The 16,602-nt window shown below is 44.5% G+C and overlaps 1 protein-coding gene across 3 annotated transcripts in view; it reads right to left on the bottom strand.

Moving 5' to 3' along the window:
• Nucleotides 1–463: 463 nt before the first annotated feature.
• Nucleotides 464–16,602, bottom strand: part of GATA6 (GATA binding protein 6) — a 94,391-nt gene continuing 78,252 nt past the window's right edge. For all 3 annotated transcript variants that reach the window (XM_030213446.1, XM_030213442.1, XM_030213452.1), the window contains exon 7: nucleotides 464–2,843. In XM_030213446.1, coding sequence (XP_030069306.1) covers nucleotides 2,676–2,843 — 168 coding nt within the window. In that variant the 3' untranslated portion in view covers nucleotides 464–2,675. The remainder of the gene's footprint in view (nucleotides 2,844–16,602) is intronic.

Genomic DNA, 16,602 nt, shown 5'->3' with positions numbered 1-16,602 from the left:
ATAGCATGGGCTGAGAGTGGGCATGGAAGCATTATACAGCTAGCACGTTACACTTACAATGTGTTAACTGGTTAATGTAACGTTAACACAGGAGCACTTAGGGGACTTTTTACAAAGGCGCAGTAGGATCTACGCACATGCAGTGCACGCCAAAATGAGACTACCGCCATGCTAGCACACCCCCGGCAGTAATTTCAGGTTTGGCATGCACCCATACTGCTGGCAGTGGCATAGGAAGGGCGGAGCAGTGGGGGCGGTCTGCCCCAGGTGCACACTGCTGGAGGGTGCAGAGAGCAGCCACGCGCCTGTCGGCTCCGCTGGTTCCCTGCTCCCTCTGCCCCGGAACAGGTTACTTCCTGTTCCGGGGCAGAGGGAGCAGGGAGCCAGTGGAGCCGACAGGCACGCGGCTGCTCTCTTTACCCTCCAGCAGCCAAGAATGCACCCGGGGGGGGGGGGGGGCTTGATGAGCCGGGGATGGAGGCTTGATACGCCAGGGAGGGGGGTATCATTGTGCTGGGGGGGGTGGAGGTGTCATGCTGCACCCTGGGGGGACAGACGCCGCTGCACCCGGGGGGGGGGGGGGTGCGCAGCGGCGATCCGCCCCAGGTGGCAGCCGACCTAGGATCACCACTGACTGCCAGGACAAATAATTTCTTTATTTCCTGCCGCTTGTTGCATTTCCGGCATTAATCGGCAGTTGGCACGTGCCAACTGGTCACCATGTGTGTAGCATGTGAGCCCTTACTGCTAGATCAATGGGTAGCATTAAGGGCTCAGGCCGTAAATAGGCACGTGCTGGTTTCAGTTTTACCGCAGACCCTTTTCCCTGCCCACTGAAACAAAATCCTTTTTCCCAGATGCAGTAAAACCTGGCCTGGCACATGCCAAGTACATGTGCCCACACTACCGCAGGCCAATTTTGCCATGGCTTAGTAAAAGGACCCCTTAGCATGGTAAGTGCTCTCGTGTTAACTGTGGCTAGGTACCCTGCACTAATTGCCACTTTAATGCAGGACCAGCATAAAATCTGCAGCTACCACACAAAATATTCCCACATTAAACCACGGTAACTACAAATTTTACCACAGTTTAGTAAAAGGGCTCCAATGTTGTATTGGGAAAGGGAATTATTTTTTGTCTTTGTATAAAACTTGGGAACAATAGAATTAAGGCATTTTTCCTGAGAAAACATTTGTTCTTTAAAAAAAAAAAAGGCACAACTGAAGATACACCAATGGGATGTTTGTCACAATGCAAGAAACGTATGAGGGATGCCTAGTTAACTTTGTGGGTTTTTTTTTAAATTATTAAAGTACCATTAAGTTAAAATGTTTACATTAATTACAAAACAAAGAAAAACAAAGTGGTTAAATCATATGCATGTGATTTAACACTGATTGCTGCAACGCAAATTGCACTTCTCTTAAAAAAATATTGTGTACATGGAAGTAAAGTATTCTGTTTGCTACCCTGTTTACAAATTCTTGACCGATTACAGTTCAGTCGCACAGATGTGATTTGTAAAATCTTCGGTCGTAGTGAAATGCAAGTTAAAATGTAAGTCTGCATTATGCCCAGTGAGGGATTTTTTTTCTTTTTTTTTTTTTGGAGGGGGTAATTGGGAGACACAGAGCTAGGAACTGAGAAAAGCTTGTACCAAACATCTGAGGCATCCATTTGCGATTGTCTTTATTGTAACTCTGATGCAAAAATGGGTAAAACCAAGTAAAAGAATGTTGGTCGTCAGTTAACCAGCACCGGTTCATCTACCGAGTATGTGCTGAAGTAGAAGCTCTTTATTGTAGCTGAAACTGTTGAGTTGCCCACAACTTGAATATCTTTGAACTTCCACCATATCCCCAGCTTGCTATGCTTTACCTTAAATGTTACCTTTTAGCGTAAAAAAAACAGTTGCTTTGCAGTGGATTCCACTTGCCTTGGGTTGCCCACTGAAGTCTTATAATGATCCCCAAGTCAACTAGTAGAAGTGAAACTATCGTGATGCACGTAACGCAGTGGGACACAGCTTACATCGCCAACAGTTGAATGCTGTTATTGTTAAGCTACAGCAGGTGGAAGGACACAGCAACTGGAATCAAAAAAGGTTTGTGCCAGAAATGGAGATGGGTAAGGCGCACATCTGTGTGGGGGGGGGGGGTAGATATCAGCATATAGGATGCAACAAACAGTGAATAAGAGGGAGTGCAGCAATCCCTAGAGCTGGAAGAATAAAAGGCGCAGCAATCCGTAGAGGTGCATAGAAAAAGTATTCTTGGAAGTTTGAGAATGGAGCTTTCTCTTGACATAGTAGGGGATCCTCTAAGAAGACCAATCCATTAGAGGAAGGGAAACAAACATACACCAAAGAGGCAGCACTGTTGTACACGTTGAATGCATATTTCAGGAACCAGCAAGTACGTCTTCTCTTTCCTGGTATATTAGCTTTACTTTGGAAAAGATGCTCCTTGCCTCATTATTTTTGCATAGATGAGAAGTTGAATGTCAGTGGTTGAGCACCATGAGAAAATTCTTCTCTATTTAAGGCACCATAACCAAAATGTTGAAAGGAAAATTCTATCCACCATGCCGGCTACTTGGATGAGTGGAAGGACAAACAGGTGGGCATTTAAAGATTGCAGCACTGTGCAGGGGTATCCAACTGATTTTCACCCAAGTCATGCGAGAGCCAGAGCACACCATGAATCTTGCCTCACCGAAGCTGTCACTTCAGCTGTGGAGGTCAGACTGACTCCTGCATACATCCCGTCTTGACCTGAATACTTGAGTGCACTATTTTCAGGGCTGGTGCTCCCGGCCTGAGCAGACATCACAGAAGAACCCACCTGTAGAAAAAGAATAGTATAATTAATGAGGAACTGGAGGAAGATAGTAAAGGTCAATCTATCTCAATTTTGCTCATTAAAATTTTTTGTATATATTTAAAATTCCCCCCCCCCCAAAAAAAAAAAAATATATCAGATTTTTTTAACGAAAAACATATGAAAAAACTGTTCCATTTGGGGGGCAAAGGGTGGGGTCTGACACATTAGCATATTCATTTGCATATATACATCTCCAGTGCATTTTGTCTAGCAAAAAAGGTGCCGGTACTCAAATGCCAGGCCACCCTTCAGGGGTGGAGTGATCATTGAGGGACCCACCCTACAATAGCCAGGACCCCTGCAACCAGTCATAGAATCTATGACAAGGCAGAATTTGTATGTAGAACCTGAGCTCTTTCATAAAAATACGAGAACCATGGGTCAAGCTTAGCAGACAGTGGAAAAGGTGCCGGTACTCAGTACCCCCAAGTACCCCCTCAAAAAAAGCCCTGTACATCTCATACATACTCGTTATGATTATCTCAAAAAATAGACTGGATAGGAACCCAGTTTCATGGACAGTGGAGATTTTGTTTTTCACTGAAATGAGCCAGAACCAAGGGAAGTCTCATGGTGCCTCCCTCACATTCCCATGAATTATCTAAGGGCAGCACATCCTTTCTCCTCACTACTGCAGCCTGCTCTGTGTTTCTCCCTCTCTCCTTCTTTAGCCAGTTACAGGAATGAATCTCACTCTTAAATCAGAGTATGTTGCTTGGAGATGATCTCAGAGTCTCAGATGCTTATCTCAACACTTTTCATTATGTCAAAAAACAGCCTCCTTCAGACGCTTGTAGGATGAAACATCAACAAGGAACATATACATTTTGATATGATACTTATCAATGTTACACCTTAGAAATTTCTGAAATAAACTGTTTTAAACATATTGAAGGGTTAAGATGAGCATTAACAGTACATCAGTTTATCATGATCATCGATCAGAAAACACTTCCCTAGAACATCAATACACCTCCTACTAGAAAAACAGAACAAGCTGGACTGTTACAAATTCCTAGGTGGAAAAATATACTCTAGCAAAACACCCTGCCACAAAAGGGTCTCAGCAACCCCACCATCTGACCTTCCATCTTCCCACAACCGCACAAAAGGGGCTTAGGGATCCCACCACTTTTACCCCTCTGCACACACACATCTAAAGGACAACACTAAAACAGATCACCATATTTAGACACCTCCTATCAGGTGCCTAAATAAGGGAAAGGAAAGGGAATGAGATTTTGTATTTTTTATTTATAACATTTTAACATTATACCAACCAGCTTATAATTGAAAAAGAAAAACGCCTATATTGTGACCCAAATCGGGAGATAGACGTTTATCTCACAAAAACGAATAAAGCGGTATAATCGAAAGCCGAATTTGGACGTTTTCAACTGCACTCCGTCGCGGATGCGGACAAAGTTGATGGGGGCGTGTTGAAGGCGTGGTGAAGGCGGAACTGGGGCGTGGTTATCGGGCGATCAGAGATGGGCGCCTTTCGCCGATAATGGAAGAAAAATATGCGTTTGTAGTGAGAATTTAGGGCACTTTTCCTGGACCCTGTTTTTTCACGAATAAGGCCCCAAAAAGTGCCCTAAATGACCAGATTACCACCAGAGGGAATCGGGGATGACCTCCCCTGACTCCCCCAGTGGTCACTAACCCCCTCCCACCACAAAAAATGATGTTTCACAACTTTTTATTTTCACCCTCAAATGTCATACCCACCTCCCTGGCAGCAGTATGCAGGTCCCTGGAGCAGTTGTTAGGGGGTGCAGTGGACCCAGGCCCATCCCCCCCTACCTGTTACAATTGTGCTGCTTAATGCTTAGTCGTCCAACCCCCCCAAACCCACTGTACCCACATGTAGGTGCCCCCCTTCACCCCTTAGGGCTATAGTAATGGTGTAGACTTGTGGACGGTGGGTTTTGAGGGGGATTTGGGGGGCTCAACACCCAAGGGAAGGGTGCTATGCACTTGGGAGCTCTTTTACCTTTTTTTTTGTTTTTGTAAAAGTGCCCCCTAGGGTGCCCGGTTGGTGTCCTGGCATGTGAGGGGGACCAGTGCACTACGAATCCTGGCCCCTCCCACGAACAAATGCCTTGGATTTATTCGTTTTTAAGCTGGGCGCTTTCATTTTCCATTATCACTGAAAAACAAAAACGCCCAGCTCACAAATTGTCGAATAAAACATGGACGTCTATTTTTTTTGAAAATACGGTTCGGTCCGCCCCTTCACGGACCCGTTCTCGGAGATAAACGCCCATGGAGATAGACGTTTTCGTTCAATTATGCCCCTCCAAGTATCCACTTGTACAGATAAGTGACTTTTTTCAATCATGAAATTAAAACATATATATTTCAGTAATAATCAAACAAAGCAAGAAATATTCATCACTCAAGTCTCAATTATTGGATCCAATACTTACAATAGAGAAATATGTTTAGGAAAATTGGCAACTAAAGCATTACAGACAGGATAACCCAATACCATAAAGAGCATAATTTACTCTCCTTCCACCCTTTTAGTAACCAGAAAAGCTGAAAGGTGTAAAGACTCAAAGAACACATATCTAGTGGACTTGTACTGTACCTATTGATGTATTTACAGGGATAATAAAGGGGATGTGATTTGATGTGCCACCTTTCTGTGCTTACAATCAAAGTGGTTTACATATTATATGCATGTACTTATTTTGTACCTGGGTTTAATGGAGGGTTAAGTGACTTGCAAAGAGAGAGTCACAAGGAGCTGCAGTGAGAAATGAGCCCAGCTCCCTTGGTTCTTAGGCCACTGTACCACCCATTAGGCTACTCCTCCCCTCATTTGTAAATATAGGTGTCCTGTTATAGAACTGCCCTTAAAACATCCCTACCAAATCCTCTTTTCTCCATGAAGATTTTGTATAACAGTATCTCCATTTTCTTGCTTCTCATGCTGACTCCCAGTTTTGGCCTCCAATCCATCATAAGCAGTCAGTGACTCAACTGTTTGGGGAGGCTCAGATGGGTGGGACTAAGGTGGGGTGGGATGGGGTATGATGGGGCAAGTTACAATCCTTATTGGGAGGGGGGCAACCCCTATGTCAACAGTAAAGATACAGTAGGGCATTTTTGAACACTGCAAGGAAGGACCCCTTTAAGTTTTCTGTGGTGCAGAGCTACCAGCTGCCAACACTTTATCTCTCCTACTGATGGTAATATGTACAGCACTCATTCAGGAATGGCCTCTCCCCCCTTTTCTTCCTCCACCCCATTCCCCATTTTTACCTTCTTTTTATGTTTTTTAAAAGCCAGCAATGGCAGCGATTCCCATATGCTGCCCCGCCTCTGGCACTCACCTCTTCCCTTTACTGTGGCTGACTCTCTGATGTAACTTCCTGCTTCCTCAGAGGCAGCTGCAGTAAAGAGGCCAGTGCCATGGATGGGAATCGCTGCCACCACCAGCTTTTAAAAACATAAAAAGAAGGTAAAATCAGGGAATGGGCTGGAGGAAGGAAGGAGGAGATGGGGGGGGGGGGGGCAGAATCTCAACCCTGCCTCAGGTGGCATCTTGCCTTGGACTGCCCCCCACCATTGACCTTCCAATGGTGATCATAAAGAATATTTATGTTTATATTTATTGGAAGACTTGATTAAAAACCACCCTACTTGCACAGCAAATCATGGCGATGAACAAGACATGGTAAAAATACAATAATGTGAAAAACTCCATGATAATATAGGACAGAGATTAACATCCACTCAAACAGTACCATTCAAAACCTTAAAAGAGGAAGAAGTCTGCCTGTCAGCTGTGTCAGCTGGATTGATGTCTCATTCAGTCAAAAGCTACTATTACAAAAAGGTGTTTCTTTAATGCTTGCTTAAAACTAATAAAAGATGGCTCTTATCTCAGTACAAGTGGAAAACTGTTCCACAAAACAGGCGCCAGAAAATAAAAAAACACTCTTTCGAGTATATCTTGCCTGCTCACTGCCATCTCTGCCAGGACCATGCCTTCCCAGGTCTGTGGTGCCAACAATCAGAAAAGACCTGCAAAACCACTACTCTGTGCATGCTAGCTGCGAGCTCTGCTGGCTCCACTCCTGTGAAATAGGCATACTACAATAGAGGGGGCAAGACCAGCACAGCTAGCTGCGGCACGCAAAGGGCTATGGTCCAGCACATCTTTTCTATTTCTTGCCACCACAGATCCAAGAAGGCAGTGGGAGGGAGAGGGGAAACAGAAGATGCTGGATGATGGTGGTGGTGGTGGTGGGAGGGGGGGGGGGGGTTAAGAGAGCAAGAAAAAGAAAATGCTGAATGGCAGAGGGGAAGGGGGGATGCTGGATGGATGGGGGGAAGAGAGAGTGAGCAGATGATGGATGGAAGGGGGAAAGAGGAACAGTCAGTGAAGGACTGAGGATTAGGAGGAATGGGAATGGGTTGATCTGGGTGAGGTAAAAAGATGGAAAGCTGTAGGTACAGGCATTAAAACAAGAGAGACTGAAGTTAGATAGAATGAATGGAATCAAAGTGGACAGAGAAGCATGGAACAATCAATATCAGATCTGGTGGAGGAGGTGAAGAAGACAGAAGATAGAAAAATGATAAAGAACCTGGAAAGCGAGTTTAGGAGAAGACAGGAAACAGAAATGAGAGACTGGGACCTACGTGCTTAGAAAAATTAAATGGCCAGACAGCAAGGGTAGAAAAAAATAATTTTATTTTTCATTTTTGTTGCAATACTGTGGGAGCCATGTTAGTCCACTTTAAAGTTAAATTAAAATTAAAAATGGAAAATAAAATACTTGCCTTTTATTAGTACATAAGTACATAAGTACATAAGTAGTGCCATACTGGGAAAGACCAAAGGTCCATCTAGCCCAGCATCCTGTCACCGACAGTGGCCAATCCAGGTCAAGGGCACCTGGCACGCTCCCCAAACGTAAAAACATTCCAGACAAGTTATACCTAAAAATGCGGAATTTTTCCAAGTCCATTTAATAGCGGTCTATGGACTTGTCCTTTAGGAATCTATCTAACCCCTTTTTAAACTCCGTCAAGCTAACCGCCCGTACCACGTTCTCCGGCAACGAATTCCAGAGTCTAATTACACGTTGGGTGAAGAAAAATTTTCTCCGATTCGTTTTAAATTTACCACACTGTAGCTTCAACTCATGCCCTCTAGTCCTAGTATTTTTGGATAGCGTGAACAGTCGCTTCACATCCACCTGATCCATTCCACTCATTATTTTATACACTTCTATCATATCTCCCCTCAGCCGTCTCTTCTCCAAGCTGAAAAGCCCTAGCCTTCTCAGCCTCTCTTCATAGGAAAGTCGTCCCATCCCCACTATCATTTTCGTCGGCCCTTCGCTGTACCTTTTCCAATTCTACTATATCTTTTTTGAGATACGGAGACCAGTACTGAACACAATACTCCAGGTGCGGTCGCACCATGGAGCGATACAACGGCATTATAACATCCGCACACCTGGACTCCATACCCTTCCTAATAACACCCAACATTCTATTCGCTTTCCTAGCCGCAGCAGCACACTGAGCAGAAGGTTTCAGCGTATCATCGACGACGACACCCAGATCCCTTTCTTGATCCGTAACTCCTAACGCGGAACCTTGCAAGACGTAGCTATAATTCGGGTTCCTCTTACCCACATGCATCACTTTGCACTTGTCAACATTGAACTTCATCTGCCACTTGCACGCCCATTCTCCCAGTCTCGCAAGGTCCTCCTGTAATCGTTCACATTCCTCCTGCGACTTGACGACCCTGAATAATTTTGTGTCATCGGCGAATTTAATTACCTCACTAGTTATTCCCATCTCTAGGTCATTTATAAATACATTAAAAAGCAACGGACCCAGCACAGACCCCTGCGGGACCCCACTAACTACCCTCCTCCACTGAGAATACTGGCCACGCAATCCTACTCTCTGCTTCCTATCTTTCAACCAGTTCTTAATCCATAATAATACCCTACCTCCGATTCCATGACTCTGCAATTTCTTCAGGAGTCTTTCGTGCGGCACTTTGTCAAACGCCTTCTGAAAATCCAGATATACAATATCAACCGGCTCCCCATTGTCCACATGTTTGCTTACCCCCTCAAAAAAATGCATTAGATTGGTGAGGCAAGACTTCCCTTCACTAAATCCGTGCTGACTTTGTCTCATCAGTCCATGTTTTTGTATATGCTCTGCAATTTTATTCTTAATAATAGCCTCCACCATCTTGCCCGGCACCGACGTCAGACTCACCGGTCTATAATTTCCCGGATCTCCTCTGGAACCCTTCTTAAAAATCGGAGTAACATTGGCTACCCTCCAGTCTTTGATTAGCTTTTGGAGGCTAAAACCTCTTTCCTCAGGTTTTGGCCTAGGTGTTGGCCTTCTAAAGCTAGTCAAACAATGTAATAATGACAAGCTGGACCTTGTACAAAGGTGCGTTAGCATTTTTGGCATACACTAAAAATAAGCATGTGCTAAATGGTAGAGACACCAATATATTCCTATGGGCATCTCTAGTGTTTAGCATGCGCTAAAAATGCTACCGTGCCTTTGTAAAAGACCCCCTAGGATTGGCTACTATAATATTGTTTACTCTAGTGCCTCTCAAACAGTAATCAAAAAGATTCAATCTTTGCAAAGAACTGCTATCTGTCTATTATGTCATCTACAAAGAACAGATCATGTGACCCCTCATGGAGTGCTAGCTTTGGTCTTCTTTAAATCAGCCATTAAGGCCTGGCTTTTTCAACAAGCTTATGGGATGTGAGGGAAATTGGGTCAGGCTGCACAGCACCACTTGTTGATAAATTATGTTTTTCTTATGTTGGAATGAGTATTTCTCTTTCCTGTCATAATGATGTATTTTCTTTCTTTTGTGTTATTTTGTAGGCTGTAAACCGTCCTGCTTTTTAGTTATAGTGGTATAACAAGTTCTAATAAATAAATAAATAAAACTTAAGTTAGACCAATAAAAATATATCACCTTATTTTCCATTTTTTGTTTTATTTCTATTTAATTTTAATGTAGCGATTGGAATATCTGCTATCTATATATTTTTTGTACAGTATAGGAAACATGCATCACTCTTTCTGTTTCTCTGGTGTTGCACTGTATGTAGTGTCTGACTTCTACGCTAGGCTGCATAGAGAAGGGTATAACCAGCAGAAGAAAGGAGGTGTTGATGCCCCTCTACAAGTCATTGGTGAGGCCCCACTTGGACTATTGTGTTCAGTTTTGGAGGCCGTATCTTGCTGAAGATGTAAAAAGACTGGAAGCGGTGCAAAGAAAAGCTACAAAACTGGTATGGGATTTGCGTTGCAAACCGTATGAGGAGAGACTTGCTGACCTGAGCATGTATACCTTGGAGGAAAAGAGAAACAGGGCGACATGATACAGATGTTCAAATATTTGAAAGGTGTTAATCTGCAAACAAACCTTTTTCGGAGACGGGAAGGCGGTAGAACTAGAGGACATGAATTGAAGTTGAAGGGGGGGAAGACTCAGGACTAATATCAGGAAGTATTTTTTCACGGAGAGGGTGGTGGATATGTGGAATGCCCTCCCGCGGGAGGTGGTGGAGATGAAAATGGTAATGGAATTCAAACATGCGTAGGATAAACACAAAGGAATCCTGTTTAGAAGGAATGGATCTACGGAATCTTAGCGGAGATTAGGCGGTGACACCGGTAATTAGGAAGCAAAACCGGTGCTGAGCAGACTTCTACAGTCTATGCCCTGATCGTGACTGAATAGATAGAGATGGGCTGGAGTGTAAATTTTAAGGGATTTTGACCTTAGCTTCAGAACTTAGTACAAGAACAGGGCAGACTTCTACGGTCTATGCCCTGAGAATGGCAAAGACAAATCAAACTCGGGTATAAAGTATCACATACCATGTAAAATGAGTTTATCTTGTTGGGCAGACTGGATGGACCGTACAGGTCTTTATCTGCCGTCATTTACTTTGTACTATGTTACTATGTTTACTACTACTACTATTTAGCATTTCTATAGCGCTACAAGGCGTACGCAGCGCTGCACAAACATAGAAGAAAGACAGTCCCTGCTCAAAGAGCTTACAATCTAATAGACAAAAAATAAATAAAGTAAGCAAATCAAATCAATTAATGTGAACGGGAAGAAAGAGAGGAGGGTAGGTGGAGGCAAGTGGTTACAAGTGGTTACGAGTCAAAAGCAATGTTAAAGAGGTGGACTTTCAGTCTAGAGTTAAAGGTGGCCAAGGATGGGACAAGACGTAGGGTCTCAGGAGGTTTATTCCAGGCGTAGGGTGCAGCGAGACAGAAGGCGCGAAGTCTGGAGTTGGCAGTAGTGGAGAAGGGAACAGATAAGAAGGATTTATCCATGGAGCGGAGTGCACGGGAAGGGGTGTAGGGAAGGACGAGTGTGGAGAGATACTGGGGAGCAGCAGAGTGAGTACATTTATAGGTTAGTAGAAGAAGTTTGAACAGGATGCAAAAACAGATAGGGAGCCAGTGAAGGGTCTTGAGGAGAGGGGTAGTATGAGTAAAGCGACCCTGGCGGAAGACGAGACGGGCAGCAGAGTTTTGAACTGACTGGAGAGGGGAGAGGTGACTAAGTGGGAGGCCAGCAAGAAGCAGTTTGCAGTAGTCTAAACGAGAGGTGGCAAGGGTGTGGATGAGGGTTTTGGTAGAGCGCTCGGAAAGAAAGGGGCGGATTTTACGGATGTTGTAAAGAAAGAAACGACAGGTCTTGGCAATCTGCTGGATATGAGCAGAGAAGGAGAGAGAAGAGTCAAAGATGATCCCAAGGTTTCGAGCTGAGGAGACAGGGAGAATGAGAGAGCCATCAACAGAAATAGAAAACGGGGGGAGTGGGGAGGTGGGTTTGGGGGGGGGAAATGAGAAGCTCGGTTTTGGTCATATTTAATTTCAGGTGGCGTTGAGACATCCAGACAGCAATGTCAGACAAGCACGCTGAAACTTTGGTTTGGATGCAAGGTGAGATATCAGGGGTAGAAAGGTAGATTTGGGAGTCATCAGCATAGAGATGGTAGGAAAAGCCATGGGATGAGATTAATGAACCAAGGGAAGAAGTGTAGATAGAAAAGAGGAGGGGACGAAGAACAGAACCCTGAGGTATGCCGACAGGCAGAGGGATAGAAGTAGAAGAGGATCCACCAGAGTGTTTCTTGGAGTTTCAGTTTAATTTTTGTCTACATCAGGGGCGAAGCCAGACTTCAACGGTAGGGGGTTCAGCGTCGAGGTGAGGGGACACATTATAGCCCCCCGGCGCCGCCGACCCCCCCCCCCCACCCCCACCAGCCAGCCAGCCATTGCCGACATCTCCAACAACTTTGACCCCCCCCCCCCGCCAATGACCCTCTTGACCCCCCGCCCACCGTTGCCTACCTTTGCTGGCGAGGGACCCCAACCCCAGCCAGCCGAAGTCTTCTTCCTTCGTTTGGTTTCTGACTGAGTCTGACGTACAACGTGCAGGACGTCAGACTCACAGAAACAGAACAAAGCCTTGCGATCTGCAGGGCTTCATTCTGTTTCTGTGAGTCTGACGTCCTGCACTTTGTACGTGCAGGATGTCAGAGTCAGAAACCAAACGAAGGAAGAAGACTTCGGCTGGTGGGGGTTGGGGTCCCCTGCCAGCAAAGGTAGCAGGCAGCGGGTTGGCGGCGGGGGGGGGGGGGGGGTTGAGAGGGTCGCCGGCAAGGGGGTCCAGGGCCAAATTTATGGGGGCCCAGGCCCCCGTGGCCCCATAGCAGCTACGCCCCTGGTCTACATATTTCTATTTTTGTTTGTGGTTACTTAGTCTGTACTTGGTAAGGGTTTATCTATTTTGCATCTGTGAAAAAAGCCAGGTATTCTGCTAGCATTGAATGTCTGTGTAGTATCAATCTGTACTAATCTGGCTTGTTTAGTTGTCCCAATAGGTGTCTGGATCTAGTGCCCACTGCAATGTTTATAGTGCTGCCTTTGCCTAGGTAGGCCCTTGTTGTATGACGCCTGAAAGTTGGTGCTATAATAGTATGGTAGATTTACTCTGTATGCCCCGTGTGATATTTGTAGGATTTTGTATCACTTCATAATATATCTGGTAATTGATTTTGGATTAGGATTTAGCTAACGGCTTTTCTCAGTATTAGCTCAATGTGAGTTACATTGAAGTACAGTAGATATTTTATTGTCCCTGGAGGACTTACAATCTATGGGCCCCTTTTACTAAGCTGCATAGGCACCTACGAGCAACCAACATGTGCCAAATTGGAGTTACCGCCCGGTTACTGTGTGGCCCTTGTGGTAATTTCAATTTTGGCTCACGTCCGCTACGTGCGTCTGAAAAATATTTATTATTTTCTGGTGCGCATAGCGGACGCACATCAAGTGGCATCTGACGTGCGTAGGTCATTACCGCCCAAATTCTTTACCACTAGGTCTATGGCTGGCGGTAAGGTCTCAGACCCAAAATGGATGCGTGGCAATTTTGATTTTGCTGCATGTCCATTTTTGGAAAAAAAAAAAGAGACATTTTTTGCAGGCGCGCTGTAAAATGGATCTGCGCAAGCCCAATACTCACACCTACACTACCGCAAGTCATTTTTCAGCGTGCCTTTGTAATAGGACCCCTATGTTTTTACCTCAGGCCATAGAAAGTTAAGGGGCCCTTTTGCAATGCCTTGGTAGAGCTACCATGGCATTGACGTGTGACAATCTGGCACTACTGCCAGCTCACCATAGGAGCCAGAGGTAGTGCAGCCCCCCTGCCACCTCCACAGTGTGCTATTTCTGGCGTGACAGGAATATTTTTTATTTTTACGTCCGGGGTCTTACCTAGTGGTAATCGGGCAGCAGCACACATTGCCTGGTTACCGCAAAGTTAGCATGGGAGCCCTTACCACCTCCTAAATAGGAGGTGGCAAAGGCTTCCCCAGGAAATAGCCATGTGGCAAGTGGGTACTTACCACACAGCCATTTCCTTTAAAAAACAACACTGTGCGGAGAAGGGCGACAAAAATGATAAAGGGAATGGAACCATTGGAGCCGACTCTGTGGGTGCTGTGGGTTTTTGAGCACCCCTAATATTGAGAAAATTCCTTGTATGTGTCCAGGGAGGGGTCATTTCCATTGGGCTTAGCACCCCCAAAAATTTTGAAAAGTTGGCTCCTATGAATGGAACGACTTCCCTATGAGGAAAGGCTGAGAAGGTTAGGGCTCTTCAGCTAGGAGAAAAGGCGGCTGAGGGGTGATATGATAGAAGTCTACAAGATAATGAGCGGAGTAGAGCGGACAGATGTGAAGCGTTTGTTTACACTTTCAAAGAACAACAAAACCAGGGGACATAAGATGAAGTTAGAATATGGTAGATTTAAAACAAATAGGAGAAAGGTTTTCTTTACTCAGCGTGTAGTTAGATTCTGGAACTCGTTGGCAGAGAATGTAGTGACAGCAGCTGGCCTTAAGGAATTGCAAGGGGGTTTGGACAGATTCCTGAGGGAAAAGTCCATTGAACATTATTAAAAAAAAATTGGGGGGGGGGGGGGGGGATTGCCAGATTCTTGAAGCCTGGATTGGCCACTGTCGGAGACAGGATGCTGGGCTTGATGGACCCTTGGTCTTTTCCCAGTATGGCGGTGCTTATGTACTTATGTGGTAAAAGGGGCCTTGGTGCATGGCAATTTCACACACTGACTCCATCACAGGGCCCCTTTTACCATAGCTTGGTAAAAGGACCCCTGACTTGGTCAAGATCTCAAGGAGTGGCAGTAGGATTTGAACTCTGGCTTCCCTGGTTGTCAGCCTGTTGCACTAAGCATTAGTACAGCTAATACAAAAAACACATTTGATAACTCAATAATAAACCTGGTGGCCAGTTGGCAACCTACCAAAAAAAACTCTGATAGGCAAATCATTTTATGCTTGTCAGTAACCACAGGATTTCTGTTATAGTGCTACTGAATACCACTGTTCACATGTCTAAGAGCCAAGTGTTAAAGTACCTGTATATTTTTCCAGAATATTGCAAATATTATTATTTTAAAGTTTGATGCATTATTATGATTTCTTCGGTTTATGGTTTATGGGTTATTCCACGCTTAATATACTGCCTTTAATACACAGTATAGCAAAACGGTGAACAAAAAAAAATTTAAAATCAGTTAATAATTACAGAAAAAAATGTCAAAAATACTTAAAGGACAGGAAAGAACCTAAACCAAACAAAATAAAATAGACTAGAAAAAAATACAATTGAATTTAAAGCAAAATAAAATATAATTGTCACTTAATTCTCTGGAGTGTATTCTGTGTGCATATGACAGTCAATAAGCAAGGTATTAGGGGAGGAGGCAGATGGTGATGTGTTGGCCACAGTGATGTGGTCCTTCTCTACTCTGTTCACAAGTGTGTCCCCATTGTCTCTTTACTGCTCACATAATTGTTGCCCCAACGACTCAAGAATTTTAACATGCCCTGCCCAGCCCCGCCCTACTTTAGCCTAAGCTGGTCCTAAAGTTTATATTCAGAAAAATAACTTATTTATTTATTTATGAACATTTATACCCCACTTTTTTTCCACATAAAGCAGACTCAAAGTGGCTTACAATGTACAGATTAATCAATTACAATTACATTGGATAAGGGGGAAGGAACAGGGTAAGAAGAAAAAGGGAACGGGAAGACAGACTAAGATGGACGGTGGAAATCCAGATGCGGAGATGGCCCAGAGTGGATTCCCCATTTTTTTCAGCCAGTGTTCCAAAGGGAAAGGTCCTGGGTAGCTGTGAAATGATATGGAGCGTACCCTCTCTTTTACCTATGCATACAGTATCAGCTCAGTAAGGCATCCAGCCACAGGTTATACTTTTTGACACTATAATTAAGGTTTTAAGAATGGGTGGCATTCCTTCTCATAAACCCTTATCAACCCACAGCCTCCCTGAATTGAAATATTATTTCCAAAAGCACTATCACTTCTCACTTTTGTCCCAATTCTAAAGTGTTTATGGATAAGAAAGTTTCATAGAGGCAAAATATCCCATCATTACCTGTATTCTCATTTTATTTATAGTTTATTTGACTTCTTATACCACCTTTCCTTAGGGGCCCTTTTACTAAGAGGTGCTTAAAAGTGGCCTACGCTGGTGTAGGCTCATGTTTTGGATGCGTGCAGGTCCATTTTTCAGCACGCCTGGAAAAAGGCGTTTTTTTTGTGGCCAAAAATGGACGTCGGCAAAATTGAAATGAGTGTGTGTCCAATTTTGGCCTGAGACCTTACCACCACCCATTGACTTGGCGGTAAGGTGTCACACGCTAACTGGCCGGTAACTGTCAGCGCACGTACACTGCCGATTACCTCCGGGTAAGCACCACACGGTAGAAAATATTTTTACTGTGCATTTTGGATGTGTATCAAAAATGGAAATTACCACCCAGGGCACGCGGTAGCCGGGAGGTAGTTCCAATTTGACGTGCGTTGGATGCGCAATAGGCACCTACCCGCCTTAGTAAAAGGACCCCTTAATAAATTACAAAGCGGTGGACATAGGAAATCAGTGAAGGGGAAAGGAACACCATGTAAAACAGGAAAGGTGAACTACAGTAGAAACAGAGCACTGAACTTCGAAGCCTGATCGCAGCCCCTCGGCAGCCCCAAACTCACTGCCTGTCATAGGCCTTTGGGAATAAAAATGTTTTAAATGCTGCCCTATATTTT

The sequence above is a fragment of the Microcaecilia unicolor genome, chromosome 1, assembly GCF_901765095.1.
Source record: "Microcaecilia unicolor chromosome 1, aMicUni1.1, whole genome shotgun sequence".
NCBI lineage: Eukaryota > Metazoa > Chordata > Amphibia > Gymnophiona > Siphonopidae > Microcaecilia > Microcaecilia unicolor.
This window is presented reverse-complemented; position numbering and strand designations above follow the sequence as displayed.